The 25,486-nt window shown below is 39.5% G+C and overlaps 1 protein-coding gene across 6 annotated transcripts in view; it reads right to left on the bottom strand.

The window, feature by feature from the left end:
- Window positions 1-2,600: 2,600 nt before the first annotated feature.
- ATP11B (ATPase phospholipid transporting 11B (putative)) overlaps window positions 2,601-25,486 on the bottom strand; it is a 158,466-nt gene continuing 135,580 nt past the window's right edge. The window contains exons 29-31 of one of the 6 annotated variants that reach the window (XM_073674984.1): window positions 24,046-24,131; window positions 10,089-10,222; window positions 2,601-4,989 (exon numbers count right to left, since the gene is read on the bottom strand). In XM_073674984.1, coding sequence (XP_073531085.1) covers window positions 10,120-10,222; window positions 24,046-24,131 — 189 coding nt within the window. In that variant the 3' untranslated portion in view covers window positions 2,601-4,989; window positions 10,089-10,119. Of the gene's footprint in view, window positions 4,990-7,946; window positions 10,223-12,234; window positions 12,353-24,045; window positions 24,132-25,486 lie in introns of those variants that run through there. The other 5 variants (XM_073674985.1, XM_073674983.1, XM_073674987.1 and 2 more) reach the window with 5 other exon arrangements.

Below are 25,486 nucleotides of genomic sequence, written 5' to 3'. Positions count from 1 at the left end.
TGTGGGGTCAGCAATACTGTGTGGGGGTATCATACTAAGTGTTGGCTGTGGGGTCATCATGCTGACTGGGGGCATCATGCTGACAGGTGTGGGAGTGGGAGCATTTTTGAACATGGCAATGAAAGGGGTATTATGGTTAAGAAAACTAAGGGGCTTCAATAAGGGCATAATTACTGTGTCTCTCTCCCCCGTTTATAAAAGTTGGGAGATGAGATATAAGACACCGAATATGGATTTTTTTTATTTGCTTGGGGGAGGGGAATGAGGTACAGTAATTAGAACTTTTGCTATGTGGCCCCATGAATTTTATGTACATCTTTAACTGAAAGAAGAGTGAGCAAAAAATATATAACGGACATTTACAAAGACCGGTGGCTGACAAAAAGAATGGTTTGGAGGCAGTGGTTTCTGTCAAAGAGAGAATAAGGCTGCGTGCCCACGTTGCGTATTACAAGCGTATATGCTGCGGAATTTCCGCAGCGTAAACGCTTGTAAAACGCATGTATATCCGCACTCCATGGTCCCCAAAGGCATTCCGCAATGTCAATGCCCATGCTGCGGATTTTTCCGCAGCATATATGCTGCGGTCAAAAATCCGCAGCATGTTCATTAATTTTGCGCTTCCGCACGCGGAATCAATGTGCGGATGGTACCCAAGTCTGGAGGAGAGGAGACTCTCCTCCAGACCTGGATACCAAAGAACCTGTAAAAAAAAGAAAAAAATAAAGTTTATACTTATCTTCTGATGTTTTCCCTCCGTCGCGCTGTTGTGTGAAGGACCTGCCACGTCATTGAGTCATGTGACCCATCACATGACTCAATGACTTCACCGCAGGTCCTGCACACAACAGCGTGAGCAGCTCAAGCCTCCGGACGGGGCAGAGAATGCATCGGTAGGTGAGTATAAACTTTATTTTTTTATTTTTTACCATTCTGATTCTTTTTTTTTAACTATTACTTGGTCACACTATATAAATCCATGCCGGTTGCATGGATTTATATTGTGTGAACAAGTTGTCAAGCACTTTTCCAAGTGATGCTTAAATCACTTGGAGAAGTGCGTGATAACCCGCATGCGGAAATGCATGCAAAGACGCTGCAAAGACGCCTCACAAACGCTTCTACCTGGCGGGAAAACCGCATGTAAAATCCGCATGCGATTTTCCCGCCAGGGAGAAGCGTAAAAAATATGCTTAAGTTCCGCAACGTGGGCACATAGCCTTAATAAAAAAATGACTGGTGATATTTGCCTGTCTACACACGATATACAATAAACGCAAATTCCTATACATACACACATACAGGTGCATCTCACTAGATTAGAATATCATCAAAAAGTTAATTTATTTCAATTCTTCAATACAAAAAGTAAAAGTTGTATATTATATAGAGTCATTACAAACAGAGTGATCTATTTCAAGTGTTTATTTCTGTTAATGTTAATAATTATTGCTTACAGCCAATGAAAACACAAAAGTCATTATCTCAGTAAATTGGAATAATTAACAAAAAACACCTACAAAGGCTTCCTAAGCGTTTAAGAAGGCCCCTTAGTTTGTTTCAGTAGGCTCCACAACCATGGGGAAGACTGCTGACTTGACAGATGTCCAGAAACCAGTCATTCACACTAAGTAAATGCAAAGTAAATTTTGCATTTCATTTGGAAATCAAGGTCCCAGAGTCTGGAGGAAGAGTGGAGAGGCCACAATCCAAGCTACTTGAGGTCTAGTGTGAAGTTTCCACAATCAGTGATGGTTTGGGGAGTCATGTCATCTGCTGGTGTAGGTCCACTATGTTTTATCAAAACTAAAGTCATTGCAGCCATCTACCGGGAAATTTTAGAGCACTTCATGCTTCCCTCTGCCAACAAGCTTTTTGGAGACTGAAATTTCATTCTCCAGCAGGACTTGGCACCTGTCCACACTGCCAAAAGTACCAATACCTGGTTTACAAACAACAGTATCACTGTGCTTGATTGGCCAGCAAACTCGCCTGACCATAACCCCATAGAGAATCCATGAGGTATTGTCAAGTGGAAGATGAGAGACACCAGACCCAACAATGCAGACGAGCTGAAGGCTGCTATCAAAGCAACCTGGGCTTCCATAACACCTCAGCAGTGCCACAGGCTGATCGCCTCCATGCCACACCGCATTGATGCAGTAATTGATGCAAAAGGAGCCCCGACAAAGTATTGAGTGCATTTACTGAACATACATTTCAGTAGGCCAACATTTCGGATTTTAAAAACATTTTTCAAGCTGTTATAAAGTATTCTAATTTACTGAGATAATGACTCTTGTGTTTTCATTGGCTGTAAGCCATAATCATTAACAGAAATAAACACTTGAAATAGATCACTCTGTTTGTAATGACTCTATATAATATAGGAGTTTCACTTCTTATATTGAAGAACTGAAATAAATTAACACTTTGATGATATTCTAATTTAGTGAGATGCACCTGTACATGCACAAACAAACACTAATGTAGCTTGAGAACGTATTTTAGAAACAAGAAGAGTCAGGATTAGTTAATACAAACTTGATCTGACAAATATTAAAATAAAAGATTAAATGAGCATACAAAAAGGTGATGTGTTCGTTTAGACTGTAAACATTTTTAATAAAATAATATGCAGTAAACAGTGTAAATCTTAGAGGAGAAAAACAAAAAAAACAACGCATAGTATATTTAATAATTCATTGAGAATAATTCACAAAATAAAATAATGAAACCGATTTGCCTGAGCCTTAGTGAAGTAGTGGTTACTATTCTATAAATATAGAGCATTTAAAGACTTCTACACCATCAGAATGGAAGAATTCCTCTCTTTGGCTTTTAAAAGTGACAACCTATGACACTTTGGAAAAAAAGGATTTAAAAAAAAAAAAAATCTTGCCAAGTTTATGTTGTGGTTGAAACTAACAGACTCTTTTCCTAATGTATTTGCAGTGTATTTTTGCTGTGGAGCTTTGTCAGTGTATATGTTCAATAGATCCATAGGTCTCCAATCATTAAATGCCCTTTTGGCCTATGTCTGGCCTTACACATCGAGGTTACTGTTTTTGTGCAGTTAGGAACAGCGCAGTAGACTGTGCTTTTAAATAGAGAGACATTCAGTAAAAATCTAGAACGTGCAACATACTTTTAACATGTGAACCTATTGTACATGCTATTGTAAATGTAGACATCCGAGGTCTCAGTAGGGAAATCTTGGATGGGCACTGCAGAACATGTTGTGAAAAAAGCCTGCTAATTGCTAAAGCTCATATTAATGCAAAAACAAAAAACTTTAAAGAATACAATAAAGGAACTGTTAAATAGCACCACATAAAACAACCAAAAACCCTACCTAGTTTTCCTTTCATATGCAAGCTGTAAGATATTCCAATCAGCCATTTCTGAAATACCATGGGCTATCTGATGACAGGCAGTAGTGACGACCACTACAGTGCCTATAGATATTCTCAGACCCCGAAAGGCTTTTAAGTCTGATTACAACAGCAAATATCTGCTTTGTTATAATGTAACGCAGGGTACACACTCAAAAACAAATTGACAATGCTGGTTTCATTGTATTATTGATTTTAAATTGGTTATATTGCCTATTTTTCCCTATGGAGCGAACAACTTACCGGCAGGTAGTTGCCAACTAGCTGCCTGTTCTGCCCAGCGCAGATCTCCGCTGGCTCAGGAGCTCCTGCCAGCCATTCTGTGGCTTCTACAGATGTCACATTTACAGAGCACTGTGGCAAGCTGGCTGTCAATTGTCATGATGTCGGCAGTCGCGCCCTGTCGGCCGAGCAGAGCGTTAGAGCTGCTCCGTTAGAAGGGCGCAGCGCAGAACAGGCAGCTAGTTAGCAATTACCTGCCTGTAAGTGCTAGGTCCGATAGGGAAAAATAAGCAAAGTCCTGGTTTACCTCCTTTAAGTATCACATAATTATATGAGAATTTCTTTGTATTTCTACTTTGGGCAGTATACTCAGTGCACAGATCGCTTTATAATGCCATGGTGCAACACTGCTTAATGAATTAGAAAAGAACTGTCCACATTACACAATGGACAGGCTTCAACTGTAACATTTAAGAGAACAAACAGGGTCCTGTCCACATTTGAAGTACATTAGGGCGCTTTCATACTGATGTAATTAAACCACATTTTCGCTTTTGAAGCGTCTAGGCAAACTGTGGCTCTGCTAGACTAAAACTTTGAGCACAACAGGGTTCTAGATACAGATTACCCTCAGGAGATATGGGTGCTGCAGCTTTAATCTCAGCACTAAATCTCCGCCTTATGTCTATGTGAAACTATCCTAATTACGTATAGAGAGACTAGATGTCTAAAACACATTGAGGAAAAATTACTTTACCTTGTGGGTTGGTGAAAATAAAAAGTCCATCAGCAAAAACACTGGCACTATACAACCACCTTAATGCATTTTGGGCTGTGGAATAACAGTACATTTGGCTTAAAAAAAAAAAAAAAGAAGTGACAAAAAATTGAGAAAACTCAGGTCAATAAATATGCCTGCATACAGCATGGCCACACATATTGCACATAAATGATATGATTGCTCACCGTGTAGAAATATAACACAAAAAAATAGTCTTTTTGATCACTGTCATATGGAAACATGTTGCTGTGGATAGATTCTTGAATGCCTGAAATAAGCAATATATGGCTCTCCTCTTTCTTCAAGGTGCAAAAGATATACATAAATGGAAACCCCTATTATGAGGTCAGATGAGCAGCGCAGGCTTACACTTGCCTTCACAAGCATTAATCGTGTTTCATGTAATAGAGGTATGTGTTATTTCATATTTGCTCATATTTCAGGTGTAATAAATATAAGGCGGTTATTTACAGGACTGGCAAGATATTAATACCAATGAAATCTGCCCTTTAGCATGTAGTCGAATCCATGGCCGAAAGAGTCAAGATGCTTCTGTCATTTGAATAGTTGGGATCCATTTCACTCCAAGATCTAAAGCAATAAAAAGAAACAAATGGGCAAACTAGAAACCTGTGAGTTAATATTACTCTATTTGTCATCTTCTTCTTTGGAGAAGGACTCTTGGAATTAATTGCTGGAAACCTTTTTAACCATAGAAATTATAGTGTTACCCTTCTAATAAAAAATAAATAAATCAAAGCTACATTACAGTGAATATACACTGTTCAGCAATTTTTTTATAATCTGGTAGATTATATCCAAACTTAAAACATTCAACATTTTCTAAATATAAGCACAACTTCAGTTCCCACAAAAAAAAAAAAAAAGTTGAGCAACTTTGTAAATGTATAGCTGCATATAATATTCATCTAGTATTGTTTTTGCCTTTCTGCCTGTATTACGGTCTACAGTTCTGTCTGCAGAGAGCTCTATGTGATCATGGCATAATCTAAGCCAGGAATAACTAATGATGACAGTTTATAGTTAGGATTACCAGAACTGTGGGAGTTAAAAACGACTATCAGAACTAGAGAAACGCTGAAAATGCTTAGTGTTTAAAAAGGAGCTCAAGTTTGTAAGTTCTTAAGACATAACAGAGTTTTTGAAGAGTGTGTGATAGTGGTTCAGTTCTACAATGTACCACATCAGCTCTACCTATTAAACAACACGTTTCCATAGATTTAGCTATCCACAGAGTGGAGCTGTAAGAGGCTGAACATTGTTAGGCTATAAAAAATTATGAGGCCTCCATGTTATACCTAAAGAAAAGGTCTGTGGAGTCAATCTAGAATTCTGTAATAGAAGAACTTGTCAATGACAGGTGTTCTAATGCAAGGATAACCAAATGGAATAATAAAGAACAGCTGCAATGCATGTAAACAAGTCCACTTAGATGTGTACGATCTGATCATTCTCTTTTGGATAGTCTCAAGAGGTTAATGCAGGCACTGAAAATGAGACTACACATGGTGTGAACCAGCATGGAAAATGCCGACTCATACAGCTAGAAATTAAAGAGGACCTGTCACTTGACCATAAATATGTACATTTTATACATGTCTACAATTGTTTTATTCTTGCACCATCTTCTTTTTTGTATCCTGTATGGAGAGAGTCATCATCAAGAAGATTGGCATACAAGGAAGAAAGGGCCAGAAACAAGAAAAAAGTGGCATTTAGGCCAGGTAACGGATGAAACATTTATGGTAAGTGACAAGTTCTTCATATTATAGCATAAGTGTAAGTTTTGCTGCCACCCAGGTACCGTCAATGGAATAAGTCAGCAGATTCGAGAAAAGCACAATCCTACCCATTCTTGTATAGGGCAAGTATCATGATAAAAATCATAAACCAGAAAAGCTGAATGCCTAAAGTATAATTCTTTTAATAAGGAAAGGGGTTGGCAGGACGTTATCTTTCAGGTTTCAGTTCCTACACATCATTTTCTGTAAGTGGACAGTTTATGAAGCACTACAATTGTCCTTTAAAAAAAGGCTGGCATTCATGCATCCAAAGAGTAAGTTATCATTGCATACTATATAACAGATCATTTGTGGATGAAAGGTAGAAATGTGTCATCTGCTCCAGTACCAAGTATTGTTTTATACTAGATTTAACTTTATTATGTAGTATGCAATAAAAGATATTGTCCAATATCATACAAGGAAAAATTGGTATAAATTACTTGAACCCCATCATTATCGTAAGAGATTCCCAACACCCAATTCTGCAAAAGCAAGCAGTGCAAATAAAGATCAAATTGATTCATTCACGTGTGGCTGAAAAACACACATGCAGTTTTGAGCCAAGGTCAGGAATAGTTATAAAGGGAATGGGAAGCAATGGATAAAGGAATGACTTCTCTTTCTCCTGGACCCACTCTTGGCATTGGCTAAAAAAATCTATTCCAAACTGCATGTATATTTCCAGCATATAGATAAGAGTATTACACCTTAAATTAATGAGCCCCTTAGATAATTGCTTCTTAATAAAAAGAATGTTCCATGGAAATCTCAGTCTGTGAAAGCCATGCAGCTATTTGACATTCTTTGCTCTGACAGTTTAGACAGGTGGACCCTGGACTGTAGTATAAAGACACTACACAGAAAATAGTTTCCAGTTTTGATGATCCATTTCAATTTACAGTACCCACAGAGGAGTTACGCTACGCCAGTCTGCTGAAGTCAAGTTTTATACAGAAAGTGCAGCAGGGCTAAATATTTATTGTGGAATTGTAGCTACTATTACTACAGATGTACCTATTTTTATGTATAGGTCTGTCTATATCCATATAGTCTGTTCATGCCAAGCCCCCATTCTGTGTACTAGATTAAGGTTTACAATGTACCACTGGGATGCTTGCAGCGAAGAATCAAGCCAAATTTGAAGTGTTATCACAGGAGAAGGCAAATGAGCTCAGAATAACAACTCTGTGGGAACCATAGCTAAAGTTGTGTAAACTTCATTATAAATCAGAGAGAATTAGAAGCCACAGGTGAAAGAATGGGAATGTTGCAAGCAAATGTAGACAAACCACCAGAAACCGCTTTTCCATTTGGCCAAACAAAACAGCATTTGCGACTTTTTAAAGATGAATTTATTTATGAAAATGGAGATATTGAATAAGAATACTAAAAAAATTACACTTTGTTTTTAACATGTTCTTTATAAATATTTCTTCTTGCTGATGCTGAGCTACACATAGTCATGTAAAATAAAAATATGCATTTTATAACTTATGTTCTAAATATAAAACAAACAAAAAAAAGACATTTGCATATTGCTCATTGGAAACATACAATCGACATAAAATTAAATGATCGTAAACCTGCTGTCTACACAAGGGCTGATGAACATAGAAACTTAAAACTGCTGTCAACTATTAACCCCAGCTAAAAAGGCCTTCATGCCATTAAGGAAGCACTCCTCCCATCAAAATTTTCATCCTCTTAATATATTGCAGTCATCATATTATATAGCACTGTGTACTTACAATTGCTCATTTTGCCTTTCTTCCCAGCTAATAATTCTACTCCATTAGGTGTATGACATTACATGAATAAAAACTGACTAGCTGACTCCTTCTAAGCTCTATGTAGAAACAGGAGGTCAATTTTCCCTGTATGACTCATCAGTTACTGCAAAAGTCCCTGGCAGAGGGGAGAAGGAGGGAGTAACTATGTCAGGAGTTGAAGAGAGAAATGATAAATGCAGAGACAAGAGACTTCTTGTTTCTACATAGAGCAGAGAAAAGAGAAGAATTAGCTGGGCAGAAAAGCAAAATGAGCAATTGTAAATACACAGTGTTATATAACATGATGACTGCAGTATATTAAGAGGATAAAAACTTTGATGGGAGTGCTTCTTTAATAATCAACCAGGGTTCAACTTTCAAGTGTAGTCTGATTGGTTGCGGAGGGCAAGACGACCACTAACTTGTTTCCCACCTAAATAATGTAAAGGCAGCATTAGGCTGTGTTCACACAGATGTCGGCACAGACTGAGCATAAAAGACACATGAAATCCATATTCTATGCATGTCAATGGGATTTATACAACTGCGTTCACATGCCATTAAAAAATTTCCATGCGGAGTCCCGATTGAGAAAAAAATACTAAAAAAAAAATCTGCTAAGACTAAGTCAGAAATGCAGAGAATTAACTATTTCAATAACAGGGCTAATCCTAATGTGGATCAGCTGCACATCCGCAGCACATCTGAGACAGAAATGCAATGGTCAACCTCAAAGTTGATGTCAAATTTTAAGCTGTGTGAACATAGACTTACTGTATGCATATGCTGACACCATCCCTGGGGAAAATATATTGTGCAAAGTGCAATATATCATAATCAACAAACTGCCTGAAATTCTAGACACAGAGTAAAGAGAAGACACTAGCGGGCAAAATGTGCGTCGGGGGTGAAGGGGACGGAGTTCTGTCCTGGGTCACAAATTCTTTTTGCGCACTAATTCCTTTTCAGGTATATACCATCTCCCTAATACTTCTCAATCACTTTGCTTTATAGGTTGTTATGTACAAGATATAGAATCTATATGTAGGGCCAGTCCTTAGCTCACTTTAGATCATACTTGACATATATTATACCATAGAAACCATTTATGCTGTCTAATTTATGGGAAGTTTTATAGGGGTTTTTTGGTGTTCATCATTTATGGTATAATAGGCTATCAATTGTATGTTTAGATTACTTTGGGCCTTTATAATGTTGATCCATTGATAGGAGTTTGTTCCCTTACTAGGGCACTGTTTATTATTTATTTTTTTAATCTTTTTCATTGGACTGTTTTAACGGATTAATAAATATTATTTTATATTTATGGATCTCTTCTTTACTCTGTGTCTAGAATTGCAAGCAGAGTTTGTTGATTATGATATCGTTTGCAGTGCCATACTTTGCATATTTAATTCCTTCTTTGATACTAAAGTGCATTATATGTCAAGTTCAACACTGACTAAATAAACTATGGCATAACCCCGCAGTAAATTACAATGTGTATATCACACTTACCGTAACAGATCTAACCAAGATTTTCTTGAATTACAAACATCATATTTAAGCAGTGAATGAGATATGACTATACACCAAGAAGGTTGATACACAAAAGACAGTTCATAATATGTCATTCCAGCTACTGTTCAGATGCGATTCTATGTATTTTGCGCTTTTTGAAAAAGTCAAGAACAACATCTTTTCATACTAACAGAAGAAATAAATAAATCTTTTTGTGTATCAAGAGCCAAAGCCATGATTGTTCAATTAAGATTCCCAGGAATGAAAAACCGTCACACAGAGATGTTGCCCATTACAGAAATATGCCAGGGTTCCAGCAAAACAGGAGAAGGAAAAGACCAGACAATGAAAAGACACACAGCACAGATGTCTTCCTTATATATAAAAATGTACAGAAGACATCGGAAAATAAATAAGCGTAAGAACAGTTCATCAACCCATGTTGCTCCACCTCGCTATCAATACGTCAGAGAATTGCATTTGTCATTAAAGCCCCAAGAGAAAATTCCCTCAGTCATCTAAAGCTGCAGGTTCATCAGTTTCCAGTTTATAGGAGAAGCGTTGGCAGCAAAGGCTATTTAGAGAGGTTCCACACCTGGTGACCCGTGGCGCAGTGCATCGCCCCATCACTCGGTCCAGCAGTCTTCTAAAAGACACGCACGCCGTCTCCCCGCCTGTGTAGCAGCACATTGAGTCCAAGCAGCTGATACCTGATCCTGTCTCAGTAAGCTGAGGAGGAGATAGAAATGTGACAGCAGTGGGCCGTTACAAGTGTTCTTATACTGGTATCAGCTAGAGAAACATTTAAGAAATCATGTCTCAAAGGGAAACAACAAGAGGTCCGAAACAGATGTTCAAAATTAGAGATTCGGAACAGACATGTTAGCATCACATTTTGTCATAGTTAAAAATATTGACGTACATGCCTACAAGAAAAATCTACTTTTAGACACAGTTTACATGTTGCAAATAACACACAAAAGGGGAAAAAACAAGCATACTATTACAGCACCAGCAACCATGCTGTCAGGCAAGTGGTCATTCACTATTCAGCTGAGGGGACAAGGCTCCGAAACTATATATCAACTTTATACAAGCAAAATCCTGATCACCATAAGCCAAGCACAAGGTGACCTGGGATGTAACCTTGTGTGTTGGTATTTAGTAGGTACACAATATAGATGATGTTCATACATAAACCTGAACAGTTTCCAGCCATGAGATCATACCTTCCATAGAATCAACAAAACCATAGGAAGACATCAAAATCAAATCTGAGCAAAACTAGCAAAAATTCATCGCACAGCCAAATATCACTCCATTTGGCTAAATGTGTTAATGAAAAAATGCTAACAAATCACTTCAATTCAACCATTACTGGGAATCTTTTTGCATGACGACTTAGTAAAAAGACTCCGTAAAAAGAATTTCCTTGCTTCATGATTTCACCTTTTTTTCCTCCATTTCATTGCTGTTTCTTACATTGTATATATTAATGTTCTTGTAAAGGTTCCCCTACATGTTATAGTCAGCCGAATGTGACAATTTCAATGGGACAGGCCGACCATATAAAGTGTATGGGATGCTACCAACTCTTCCATGACAGATGATGTAGGGGCAGAGAAGGATTTGGCATTGAAAATGTAAACCTTCGATTCTCTGTCAGTTTGCTCTTCTCCAACATACAAGTATAAAAGCTCAGACGAGCATGTATGCATAATGGGAGGTCAGGAGATATGGGGTTGTCCATATGAGTCTGTTATATATGGCCAATGTAAAAGAGTCGTTCAGAACTCGCATACTGGTGGCGTATCCATAGGATAGGTTGTCTATACAGACTAGTATCTGCTCCAGTAATGTACAGAGCTGAACACCGTAATTCCACACAGTGTTTTGTGACGGCTGATAAATAATGTACTATATCTCCCAAATGCTTGGAAAGGAAATAAGGTGCAGTACTCAGCAGTGACCAGTAAACAATGTAGGGCGCTGCGGGGTTCAGCTCTGTAAATTGCTTAAATCTGACCGCTGCTGGAGCAAATGTCGGCTGATTGGTGGGAGTGCCGTGTCGGACTCCCACCAATCTCATATTGATGATCTAACTAACATCATATCTAACTTCATGAAATGTTAAACAGCTAGTTTTGATCTGGACAGCAAGTTTTAAAGATAACTTGCGTTGTAAGGAGGCTGTGCTGAAGTAATGTTCCAAGGCAATAAAAATGATGCCATCAAAGAATAGTAATTGTGGCTTTATAAAGGACAAGCCAACATGCTACAAATACATATCCACAATGATATCTAACATGAAGCTACACACACCTTTGTGCACTCTCTAGATAGGAGTTGGAGACTTATTGCAGAAACACAAATGATAATGTAAAGGCTGTGGGGTCGGTGACAATTTTTTTAGACAACTTTAGAAAATATCTTAAAACAATCCACAAAACCCCCATAAATTTCTAACAGTGTACAATAAATGTCAGTATTTAAAGACTGTAGACAGAGAAAATTGTTAGTCCATCATGCTGTCTAGATGTCAAAGCACACAATGTGGTTAGGGTGCACAAGTCCACCAATGGATGAATTCACAAATATGGAAACAATGTTCTCTAAAATGACTAGATGTGGCTGGAACACAATGTTTCTATCATGACAAATACATGCCAGCACTGAATCAAGAGCATGTCACACAGGGGACCACGGGGGGGCTAGAGATCACAGTGCAGTTGGAGTACTACCTAGTCAGCTCAAGTGCTGGTTTGATGCATCAGCTAGCAATTGCCTATTGTCCGACTCTCTGTGCTTGGCTTCAGCAAAGTCAAATGCTGAGCTGACTGAACCCTTATCCTCTTCCATCTAAAGGGACAGAAAAGTAACATTCTGGTAAAACGACTGCGGTAACGCTTTAGATAGTTATTACACAGCTTAGTATGGATACAACAGTCCGAGGTGTTAATTAAATAGTACACTTAAGTACAAACACAAGCACAGTTCAGTTTCTCACTGGATGACATGTTTAAAAAAAAGGAAAAAAAAGGAAACAGAGAAATGGTATATACACGTCCACTTAGGTAGAAATAAGAGAACACACATGAATCCACAACACAGTAAGGCCTAAATATCAGTGATCGAGTGTAAGACAACAAATGACTAACTATTGCCAAAAAAGCAAGCGGACATGGAAACAATACTATTAAAGGGGCTGATTGTAAGGAGCCCTGCTGCTAGGAGCCCTTGTGACCAGCTGTAACTTAGTGGGCACAGCAGAACAGGTAAGGCCGGCTCCAGATGAAAATTGTCATCATCGGCCAGCGACATACGTAAATCCTAAATGTGCCAGGGTGGTGTGCTCGTCCACATCGCAGATGGGTGCAGGAGCTGCCTGCATATACATGCGATATACTTGTCCATAAAATAGATGAGAATAAGCATGCTGCAATTTTATTCAGTCTGTGCGGAAAATCGCTTGTGCCAAAGCGTATAGGTCAACAATGGTCAGTGCCACCTATTGTGCAAAGTGTCATCTACTACAAGTAGGACAGAAGTACATCAAACAGAATGTTCATGCATTACACAGAGGACCAATTTATGTCAATGGGCATCTTGTAATGAAATCCCCATGGTGGGGCTATAAGAGAATCAAACTTTTGCCACAAAGTTCCCCACAGAAAACTCCTGATCACTGGGCTTTTGGCAGCCAAACATTCTTTGATGAGCTTATTTTCAGTGTCCCGTCTAATGAAAAAGGAGAAGACGTGGACAACATACAAGTGCTTCTCACTAAATTAGAATATCATCAAAAAGTTCATTTATTTCAGTTCTTCAATACAAAAAGTGAAACTCATATTATATAGTCATTACAAACAGAGTGATCTATTTCAAGTGTTTATTTCTGTTAATGTTGATGATTATGGCTTACAGCCAATGAAAACACAAAAGTCATTATCTCAGTAAATTAGAATACTTTATAACCGCTTGAAAAATGTTTTTAAAATCCAAAATGTTGGCCTACTGAAATGTATGTTCAGTAAATGCACTCAATACTTGGTCGGGGCTCCTTTTGCATCAATTACTGCATCAATGTGGTGTGGCGTGGCATGGAGGCGATCAGCCTGTGGCACTGCTGAGGTGTTATGGAAGCCCAGGTTGCTTTGATAGCAGCCTTCAGCTCATCTGCATTGTTGGGTCTGGTGTCGCTCATCTTCCTATAGACAATACCCCATAGATTCTCTATGGGGTTAAGGTCAGACGAGTTTTCTGGCCAATCAAGCACAGTGATACTGTTTTTTTTTTAAACCAGGTATTGGTACTTTTAGCAGTGTGGACAGGTGCCAAGTCCTGCTGGAGAATGAAATTTCCATCTCCAAAAAGCTTGTCGGCAGAGGGAAGCATGAAGTGCTCTAAAATTTCCTGGTAGACGACTGCGCTGACTTTGGTCTTGATAAAACACAGTGGACCTACACCAGCAGATGACATGACTCCCCAAACCATCACTGATTGTGGAAACTTCACACTAGACCTCAAGTAGCTTGGATTGTGGCCTCTCCACTCTTCCTCCAGACTCTGGGACCTTGATTTCCAAATGAAAATTTGAGTGTGTAGAGTGTGTCAGTGACTGCCTTCTGGACATCTGTCACGTCAGCAATCTTCCCCATGATTGTGGAGCCTACTGAAACAGACTAAGGGACCTTTTTAAATGCTTGGGAAGTCTTTTTCAGGCGTTTTGTGTTAATTATTGTAATTTACTGAGATAATGACTTTTGTGTTTTCATTGGCTGTAAGCCATAATCATCAACATTAATAGAAATAAACACTTGAAATAGATCACTCTGTAATGACTAAATAATATGAGTTTCAGTTTTTGTATTGAAGAACTGAAATAAATGAACTTTTTGATGATATTCTAATTTAGTGAGATGCACCCGTATTTAAGTTGGCTAAGCTGCTTGAAGGAATAAGAAAACCTTTAAAGCACCACTCCGTTTTTTATTGAAGCTGGAGTGGTGCTTCTAATGTAAAGTTCCTGCACCTAGTCTGATACTCACTCCTGCATCAACGTCTATCGGCACCGCTCCTGTCCATCTCCGGTAGTTTGTGACGTGTCAGCTCGATCCAGTGTTTGCTGAGTGAGCTGGAGGTCACAACTCAATACAAGTCTAAGAGAGCCTTGTTCTGGCTCTCAGAGTTACACTGAGAGTTTGTAAAAGTTTCTAACTTCCGGCCAGTCAAAAGATGGCACCGCGGGACTGGAGCAGTGCCAAAAAAAGATGAAACCGGCGGTGGACAAGTATAAGACAGGGGGCAGAGAGCTTAGTTTATTAGCACCACTCTAGATCTGACAAAAAAAAAGCTGGAGTGGTGCTTTTAAAAGTTTTTTGTCACTTAATCTGACAGCAGCATGATGATGTAGAGACAGGAACCCTGATTCCTGTGATGTGTCACTTACTGGGCTGATTGCTGTAGCTTTGATAACATTACTGTTTTATCATCAGGAAATTATCACTAGAGGACTAGTAAACCTGCTGTAAGGTAGCGCAACCTGGCTCCCACCACTGATTGGCAGCTTTCTGTGTGAACATACACAACTCAGCATTCAGAGAACTGGTAGAACGGGGCAGCACGGTGGCTCAGTGGTTAGCGCTGCAGCCTTGCAGCACTGGGGTCCTGGGTTCAAATCCCACTAAGGACAACATCTGCAAGGAGTTTGTATGTTCTCCCCATGTTTGCGTGGGTTTCCTCCAGTTTCCTCCCATACTCCAAAGACCATCTAGATTGTGAGCCCCAATGGGGACAGTGCCAATAATGTCTGTAAAGAACTGTGGAATTAATGGCATTATATATAAGTGAGTAAAATAAATAAATCTCCAGCAGATAAAACACAAATGTGATCAAAACTGCAGAAACCACTAAAAGTAAGTGACATCGCTGGAATTAAGGACTCTGCCTGGTGAGGTAAATCCTTGTGACAAATTCCCTTTAAGCTCACTGTTCCTGTGCACCAATATGCCAATAGGTGCACGGAAGACTCCAGGATAAGATTCAATATGGACAGAAGTTGTGATCCAGAACCAAAACTGCGTTTGGTGCTATGGTTAAAAATGTCATGCGAGTTTGAAACGCGTAGTTTTGCTTTGTAGTGCTTCTATATTGATGTTTTAATCAAGAATCTGAATAAACTGAACTTTTACCGCTCAAGCATTGTTTCCATTTTTATGTCATAAATCAATAGTACACATGAAAATAAGAAACTTTGTAATATATCTTATCAGAGGAATCTGCTTCTTTCTCCTCTTGGACTGACTTTTCACTCTCAATTCATAATCAAAGTAATACCTATTTTCAGTGAAGACAGATTTTCCCATTACAGAGATGGAAAATTACAGTTGGTGATTCTATCAAGAGGGTACGGGGGGATCTAGAGGTAAACCAAAATTCTGCTGCAAGTTCTCCTGAAATAACAGTCACAACTCTCCATAGAACTCTATGAGCACAAACGGTCATCTCCAATCTCAGTAATCTATATTCAGTTAAGATTTTACCTGTGAATTTTGAGAATGAATAATCAGTCCAGGAGGAGAAAGAAGCAAATTTATCTGATTAGACATATGAAAGTGATATATATATATTATATTATTATTATTAAAAGGACAGTTACTTTTTAAATCTGCAGTTGCTGCAGGAACAGAACCTTTATCTAAACCACAAATCAGACACTTGCTGCGTGAATGAAGCCAAGTAGGTTTCACTCTGAAAAGCTGTAATGTTTCAGAGCAAACATACTTTGAAGGGCAGGGGAGGGAATGACTGCCTGTTTGACAAGTCCAAGGCAAGTCCTCTTCAGCCTTCCCCCCTCCGCCCCGACCCCTTTGACTGTCAGGACTGTACTTATATACATACATAAGGAAAGACGTGTCGCTTACTAAAGTGGTGTGATACCTATGAGCAAGAACATGGATGTCCAAAAAGTGTAAGGTTTTTCCTGGTACCCTCTATTTTTTCTTTTTCATTTCATATTTTTGGTACAGTGTATGGTTTAAATTATTCCAAATAAATAGGTTTTTTTTTAACTAACTTTTTTTTTTTGGCGCTGAATTTCCTTTTCTGTGCTTTTTTTTTTTGCATTTGCATTTGCAGTTGGGGATACTGGCCGCGTTATATCCATGCACCATCCATGGAAGTCTCATATGCATTTACTTTAGCATTACAATGGGCTAATGTTTTTTTTTGCTAAAGTGGTGTACCTTACTCCAGAAATGTATGCCAGCCACAGCATCTCTGGCAATGGTGCACGCACCCGATTCATTATGCTGCGCATGCCACCTAATGAATCATGACAGTGTATTCCAGCAAGCGCTTCATTAAGACCAGCATGCACAACATCTTTCTTAATGAATCTCCCCGAGTGTCTGATTCATGCAGCATAAATCTGGTGTTCGGTTCCCTTTATAGTGAACAGCATTTTTATTTATCCCAGTGATCAAAAATCCTCACTACACTAGATAATATTGAAGTATCTCAATTCAGTTTTTAGCAAATGAATGACCCTGAAGTTTTGTGGGGTTTTTTTCTGTTAGTATCCAAAACCATTAATAGGGATGACCACATTAAGGGCTCATATTCATCTGCGAGAAAAAAAGGCAGTCTGATGTTGTTCCTGAAAAATAGGATGAGTGTCAAGCGAGTACAATGCGATTTTTCTCACATAGCATTCGTATGACATCCGTATGCAATGTGTTTTTTTCTCTGCAACCATTATTCTACAATCATTTACAGGACCATTTACAGTGTTCTATGCTACAGAATGGCAATGTATCCGTAAAAACCGGATGGCATATGCTACAGATGGTCCATGTGCCATCCGTTTTTTTTTCTTGCACCCATTGACTTCCATTGGCAAGCATGCTGCGATTTTTTTCTCACGCAGATTCCAGCTGAAAAAAAAAATAAAAAAAAATCACAGATAAGCTGTAACTCATAGAATAACATTGGTCAGCGTGCAATCCTGCAATCCGATTTTTTATCAGATTGCACTCGTCCTTTTTTCTCGCAGATGAGTATGAGCCCTAATTCAGATTATGTGAAACAATTTTAAATTGGTAAAGGGTGTCAACAATAGCTTAAAGGAGTTGTCCACTACTTTCACATTGATGCCCTATCGGGAGGAATCGGCCTATTCAATTGAATGGAAGGCGAATGTGCAGTACACCACGCCGGCCAAGCACCGCAGGCAAGGACTTCCGGCCGCCGTCACCAATAGCAGCTGATCGGCAGGGGTGCCGCGTGCGGGACCCCGGCCGATCATACATTGATGCCCTATCTGGCGGATAGGGCATCAATGTGAAAGTACTGGACAACACCTTTAAACATGGGCAGAACATTTCTAGGTGCATTGGCTATCTCATTAATCCGACCATTATCAGTGAGCATAAACTCCCCACCAGATTACAAGCAAAATCAGCTCTTCTGGGACGAGATCAAACCAAATAATGGGGAATATTTATAGTCAAACTAAAATTTTTATTATTTGACCCTCACTTGAACATAAAGTGCTGCACTAAATTTGATGCGAAAAATGCAGAGTAAAATGTTGTCAGCTAAATATCAAGGAAAGCTTAAGCTATTCACAAATATTTAGTGCCTAGCACATGTTATGGATTCATTCTGGAATAATACACTAACAAAATGGGGAATTTCTGCGGCCTTAAGTGTTGACACTGCGTGCATTAATATTATTCTTAATTATTGCACTTAAGGAGAAACTTTTGTAATGTTAAAGGGAGTCTGTCAGCATAAAATGGCTGTCCAAACCAAGTAGCGGTGGTCAGTGCTCCCTCGGCATGGCCAAACAGTTCAGTGCTCCTTCTCACATAATTGGTTTCCATCTAACTCCTCCCTCCTGTAAAACCAGAACTGTCTATCAAGGAAGAGGGGGCAAAGATGAATGCAAATCAAGTAGGTGGGAAGGTGTACTGAACTATTTGGCTATGCCTATGTTGCACCAAGCGCCTGTCACTCCCTTTAAAGGGACTCTGTCAGCAGAGTATGACTGTTCAAAGCAAGTACAGGCTCTTGGTGCTTCACAGCAGGGCCTAACATTTAAAGGGAATCTGTCACCCCCATGGGCGATATCAGACCTCTACTATGGCCATACAGGCTATAGAAAAGTAAATCTATACTTACCTGTATGGCCCACAGCAGAGGTCTAATTGCAGTGAAAAGCACTTTAATCAATTCTTTTTTCCAGAGGCTTGGCTTATTATTCCCCTAAATCCCCGCCTCTCTGCTTAATTATCATATCCCCCCCCCTCCCCTGCACGTCACAGGGCCCTGTGATGTGCACTGTGCTCCCTCACTTCCAGGCTTGCGCAAAGCGCCGCTCACATGGAGCGCGCTTTACTTCACCCCGGCCCGTCTCTGTGTGCACTGCGCCGCAGGTTTCTATTACGCAGGCGCCGGGGAGTCACTGTCACGTCCCGGCGCCTGCGTAATAGAAACCTGCGGCGCAGAGCACAGGTAGACGGGGCTGGGATGATGTACAGGGAGCTCTATGCGAGCGGCGCTTTGTGCATGCCCAGGAAGTCAGAGAGCACAGTACACGTCACAGGGCCCTGTGACGTGCAGGGGAGGGGGGAATATGATAATTAAGCAGAGAGGCGGGGATTTAGAGGAATAACAAGCAGATAGGAGGGGATTGCTTGGCTTCCCCCGGATGCCAAGCCTGTGGAAAAAAGAATTGATTAAAGTGCTTTTCTCTGCAATCAGTCCTCAGCTATGGGCCATACAGGTATGTATAGATTTACTTTTCTATCACCTATATGGCCATAGTAGAGATCTGATATCACCCAGGAGGGTGACAGATTCCCTTTAACTACATTTTCCCACCTGCTTGTTTTCCCTCTATCTCCACCCTTCCCTGGCTCTAGCAAACCAGAGCTGTCAATCTAAAAAAGGGGGTGATGTGGGTGGAGAGAGAGGAAAAACAAGCAGGTGGGACGTTGTATATAAATGATTGGCCCCGCCATGACACACTGAGCGCATGTGCTTGGTTTGAACAGTCACTCTGTTCTGACAGAGTCCCTTTAAAGTGATGAAGAACAGAAGCACTTCATTAGCGACTGTGTGTATTGCGCAACATCTGACTATAGAAATGCTGATCTATCATGGCTATTAGGACCTTATAACAATTGAACACCTTTCTAGTGACATAATGTCAATTTAATAGTCTGATATAATTGGAATCTCTAAACTGATAAACTCTCTAAGACCTAAATGCAACTGTGCACTTTGTCAAAGAAATTGTTTAGACAGAAGGATTTCTCCCTGTCTAACTCTGCATTTCATTACAAGGCTGCAAGTGATAACCTGTCTGAAAAGAGAGTTCTTATTTTCCAGATGGATTGATGTTGTCATTTTCATTTTCTAATAGCCAAGTAAAGGGATGTGTTGCAGAACTTTGTAAACCTAGCAGTGGAGTGGAGTGGAAACTCACTGTTGTATAGCCATTTGTAATACAGAAAAGCTATGCATGTACAGATGTATACACATGATCATAAAGCCCATAACAGTTCACATCCTTTCACAAAGATAGATATGGGCAGTGTGGCCACAGTATCAATAAAGAGCAATATGTGACTTACACAATTTTTAGTTACTTCCAACTCTTGAATCTAATTCTTTTATGCTCACTGCTAAGTAAAGGACAGTTTCATAATGATATTAAGGTATTGGCAGCTGCACTATTAAAGGGAATCTATCAGTTTATTAATGGCCCCCAAACCATAGACAGCATGAATCAGAGCCTGCCTGCATGGTTCCAGCCAGGCATACTCTTCTCTGAAATGTTCCACTGTTTGAGAAAAAACATAGTTTGAAGATCCAGCAAGAGGACCATAGGGAGAAACGAGATGAGCCCTGTATCCTCCGACCAGCTTCTCACCGGTCCACTCCATGTGAATGACAGGTGTCTCTCTCAGTGTCTCACCTGGGGCGGTGCTGGGAAAATCCAGCCGTTGGCACGCCGGACTAATTTAGTCTCTGGATATGGTCCCCGGCCAGATCTTCTAACAATATATTTTTTTTTTTTTTGCAGCATTTCAGAGAAAGACATACCTGGCTGCAGTTGGTAGTCAGGCTTTGATCCATGCTGCCCATGGTTTAGGCAGTATAAATCCAGTGACAGGTCCTGTTGAAAGGAGTTGGCCATCTATAACTGGAAGTAAAACCTCAGAAGGATTCTCAGGCTTGCATTTTCATGTTAAGTTTTGTTAAAAATAAAATTACAAGAATTTAAAGGGATTTTGCCACAAACCAAATTTGCAATAGTGCCATGGTTATCCAGTACAATACAAATGGACATTTATCAGTACTTCTATGTTCTCATGTAATCTCCAGCTTTCTGTGTTTTCCCTATAATTTTGAGTGGTTTTGTATGTGGAGTGATGCTGCTTTCCTACAAATCTCCAGCTCTGCGTCATGTGGGCAACGATATTACTAATACAGCACATGACCAACAACAACATAATGCCAAAACCAGGAAGAAAACTCGCATTTACTAAACAAAACTATTACATGGGTCACCAGTAAGCGAATAACATTAGACATACTCAGAGTAACAATACTTTGAAAACTGGGCTGAGGACAATATAACCCAGCTGACTAGTCTGAGGCAGGTCACCAGTGGCTTCTCCGCACACTGATCCTTCGGGCTTATCAGGAGAGATCTGTCGGTCAAATGGAGCAGGGCAGAGAGAAGGAGCCGAGGGCTGCCTCATACTAGGGGACACAGTCCCTAGCTGGCTTTTCAACGTATGTTTTCTCTTACATGTCACAGCTTTTCAGAGTAAACTTACACAGCTACAATAGTGCAGGCAGTTTGATTCATGTGGCTTGGGCAGCATGAATATGATCACAGGTTCCCTTTAAATTTATTATTAGATCGCCTCTGTACACCAGTACAATTGATTTATGGGTTTGAAACAAAGCCATAAAGATCCAATTGAAATGAAGACTTTCAGTTGTACTTTAGGGGTTTTCAACAAAAATATTGTATTAATTGTTTGAAAAAAATAATTTTATATATATTTAAAATTTTTACAGGCTTCGAAGATATCGGACGATTGACTAATTTACCTCATTATTTCATAACAAATTAAGAAGAGATAAAGGATTTAAAGTAGATTCCAGGTGTTGAATTTCCATTTGCTAGATATTCATGGCAGCTCTATTTTAGTAGAAATGGATGTCAATGCAAAAAAATAATAAATAAATAATCAAGGCTCAGTTTCAGAACAAGAATCTATGAACAAATGAGTACAAGACTATTGCAAGAATTATAGGAGGAGAAAAGCTAAATTAAAAGAAACATGATGTAAAGCATTACTAAATCATCGAAATACCTCTGAATTAACCATATCCCATCACCTCACTGCTTTTTCATGTCCTAATGGACATGGCACTTTCCACAATGTGAAAAGGCAGCGATTACCTAAGGATTATAACCCTGGGACTACTGCTGTCTGTATTCAATTACACTTGCTAGTAAAGATGTAGGAAAGCGAATATAAGAGCTGTCAGTGTTTGCAATGTCCAATTTATTATTTTCATGCCGTGGTCAATAGCGATTGCTGCATGTAAAGAATGTAACAGAGGAAGATTGCTCCCTCTGTCACTCCATGCAGCAGGATTGCGGGGAGCCTGTTGCTATGGCAACTGAAAGCCTAAAGGTATGTGCACACTAAGTATTTGCAGCAGAAATTTCCAGTATTTGAAGCAGAAAATTGCAGTACTTGCAACAGAAATTTCTGCATCTGTTGGTAGGAATACCGCTAATTTGCATAACAGGTGCGGAAATTCTGCATTGTCAAAACCGCAGCAAATCCTGAATGTGCGAACATACCCTTAAGGGATTAAAAAGTAGCACACAAGGAAATAATATTTTTGCTAACTCATCAAGTAGTATAATTTGTTTCATCCCAGCTCAGTTACATCTATGTATCCCCCCTCATTGTAGCCAGTTAGGTCATGTGATCTCCAGTCTGACCACCAGTCCTGCACATGCTCTTAGGCTGTGTGCCCACGTAGCATTTTTCAAGCGTATATGCTGCGGAGTTTCCGCAGCGTAAACGCTTGAAAAACGCATGTATATCCGCACCCCATGGTCCCCAATGGCATTCCGCAATGTCAATGCCCATGCTGCGGATTTTTCCGCAGCGTTTATGCTGCGTTCAAAAATCCGCAGCATGTCATTTAATTTTGCGTTTCCGCATGCAGAATTGCCTTTGTCCAATGCATAAAAAACGCAAGGCAATTCCGCATGTGGAAAACGCGTGATAAACGCGCGAAAAGTGCGTGATAAACGCGTGTGGAATTCCGCATGCGTTTTTCCGGGAGAGGACTTGCAGAAATGAAGCAGAAATTTTCTGCTTCATAAATGCAACGTGGGCACATAGCCTTAACTTCCTGTGAACTACAGAATTTCCTCACCCCCAATCAATTCCCTGCTATCAGCTCTCAGACAGTCCATGCAATAATTAGCTGCAGAGATCTCAATCTCGCCTGACTCACACCTGTCTGTATTGATAAGTGAATCTCTTGTGTCATTGTAGGAGATCGGTAAGAGGACAGGGGAGACAGGCTGATGCACTGACACCTTGTAGTATGCATCAGAGAACAGTAATTCTGTCACTGATCTCTCACTGGCAACCATTAGATAAAAGCAAAAGCACTTTGATGTGACTCTACCCCTCTACAAAGCCAGACACATCATGGGACATGTAATCTGCAATCGGGGAACCATTTCAAAGGTGAAGACTATATCAAAACGGCAAACAGAAAAATGGATCATCAAATAACAGGTGTGCACAAGGCATACATAAAAACCTGTACATTACTATTTAGTAATAGCCTGTGCTGCACTGTATAAGCAAAAAATAAAATTGCGAGAGATTAATCACATCTTTATGGAGTTATGTCTATTGCATTGGTGTACAGAGGCGAAATAATGAACAAGTTCATCCTTCTACAAATACTACTAAAGGGCAATTTAAGGTAATTTACACATGGTAAACTTCTCACACCAAAACCTAAGTGTAAAAAAAACATGGTCAAAGTATTTTGTTGGTTTAAAAAAACAAACAAAATAAAACAAGCAATAATAAAAAAGAAAACTGGTTTACAAGCACGCTGTTCGGCCTGTAATCATCTAGCATGCTCTAAATATAGCAGCCGTTTTAATTGTATGTTTCTCTTTCAACAAGAAGCAGTCAAACCATGCTGAGGGCTGAGGAAAGTAACAAAACAAGAGCACAGGAGGTCTGTTATCAGAGTGTCATGCTAGGGATGGCAATGCACGACATGCACTCCTATTGCAGGCTCTGGGACATACTAAAAGAAAGAAGAAATAAAAAGATAAAAGAGCAAAATTAACAGCTGGCAGCTCTGGCTGCTAACATAATCATACCCATGCCTCGCGCCATCTAAGTGCTGGTTAGTTGAGCCTCAACATGCAAAAAAAAAAAAGAGTGGATGAGGAGCCGCCCCTCCTACTCTACCTAATTTTGCTCAGCTGATTCCTTGCCCGTGACAGAGGCTGCAGGGCGATGAATTCGTCACTTAATGTAACTCTGTTGGGATACATCTACAGGTGGACAGAAAAGGTATGTAACACAGCACATCAGTAAGAAAAAGTCATTGTGAAATATGGGAGAGGAATTGCGTTAAATGTAAAAGTCATCATTACACAGAAAATATCACATCACAATGCACAAACATACCAACTAACTGATCTGGCAGCTACTGCCTACAGGGAATACAATAGCAAGGTGGTCACTCTGTGATCCAATTCAACCCAAAGCACCACATATAGAAACATCTCTGGGAGCTATTCCCAGGTAATCCAGCGCTTCCAATCACTTTACACCTCCCTAAACAGTGTTTCACTAAGACTCGCAGAAAAACAAGACCAGGCAGTGTGTGTATATAGAGAAAAAGGACACTTGTACACTTAAAAAGTTTATTCTGTTTAATTACCAACACTTATAGGGTTGTTATGAACTAAAATTAATGTGATATGAACACATAACAGACTGTGAATAAAAATACTTTCGGAAAAGGATTTAAGATCATGCTGGACATTGACATTTACAAGCATTTGTATAAGAAGCTGCCACTTGGTGCATTACAGCTTAGCTAGCTAAATGCTGGAGAATAAAAACCAGCAGAACGCAGCTGTCCCAAGACATACAGGTCATTGTCTATAACTTACTATCAAGCTGCACAATTATAGTGCAATTAGAATATAAAAATATAGAAGTCACTTTGTAACCATAGCAAACTCAGGCACTTACAAAAGTATAGTTAATCTTGCAATAGGAGCCAATGCGGACACTTACAGTGGCATGTAAAAGTTTGGGCACCCCTGTTAAAATCACTGTTATTGTGAACAATTAAGCAAGTTGAGGATGAAATGATCTCTAAAAGGCCTAAAGTTAAAGATGACACATTTCCTTTGTATTTTAGGCAAAAAAAAAAAAAGTCATTTTTTACATTTTAAAAATTATAAAAAGAAAAATGGGCTGATGCTAAAGTTTGGGCACCTTTGGAGTTTTGTGTGCTCAGATAACTATGACCAAGGTTTCAGACCGTAATTAGCCTGTTAGGGTTATGGCTTGTTCACTATCATCGTTAGGAAATACCAGGTGATACAAATTTCCAAGCTTTATATAAACCCAGCCTCCTCCTACTTTGTGCCAAAAAACAGCAGCCATGGGTTCTTCTAAGCAGCTGCCTAGCACTCGGAAAATGAAAATGGTGGCGGCCCACAAAGCAGGAGAAGGCTATAAGAAGATAGCAAAGCGTTCAAGTTGTCCTTTCCTCAGTTTGAAATGTAATTAAGAAATGGCAGTTAACAGGAATAGTGGAGGTCAAAATAAGGTCTGGAAGACCACGCAAAATGTCATTGAGAGCTGCTTGTAGGATTGCTAGAGAAGTAAA

The sequence above is a fragment of the Phyllobates terribilis genome, unplaced genomic scaffold (assembly GCF_046119375.1).
Source record: "Phyllobates terribilis strain yellow unplaced genomic scaffold, ASM4611937v1 Scaffold_3__8_contigs__length_932513732, whole genome shotgun sequence".
Taxonomy (NCBI): Eukaryota; Metazoa; Chordata; class Amphibia; order Anura; family Dendrobatidae; genus Phyllobates; species Phyllobates terribilis.
Note: the sequence above shows the minus strand (reverse complement) of the source record. Positions and strands in the feature narration are given on the sequence as shown.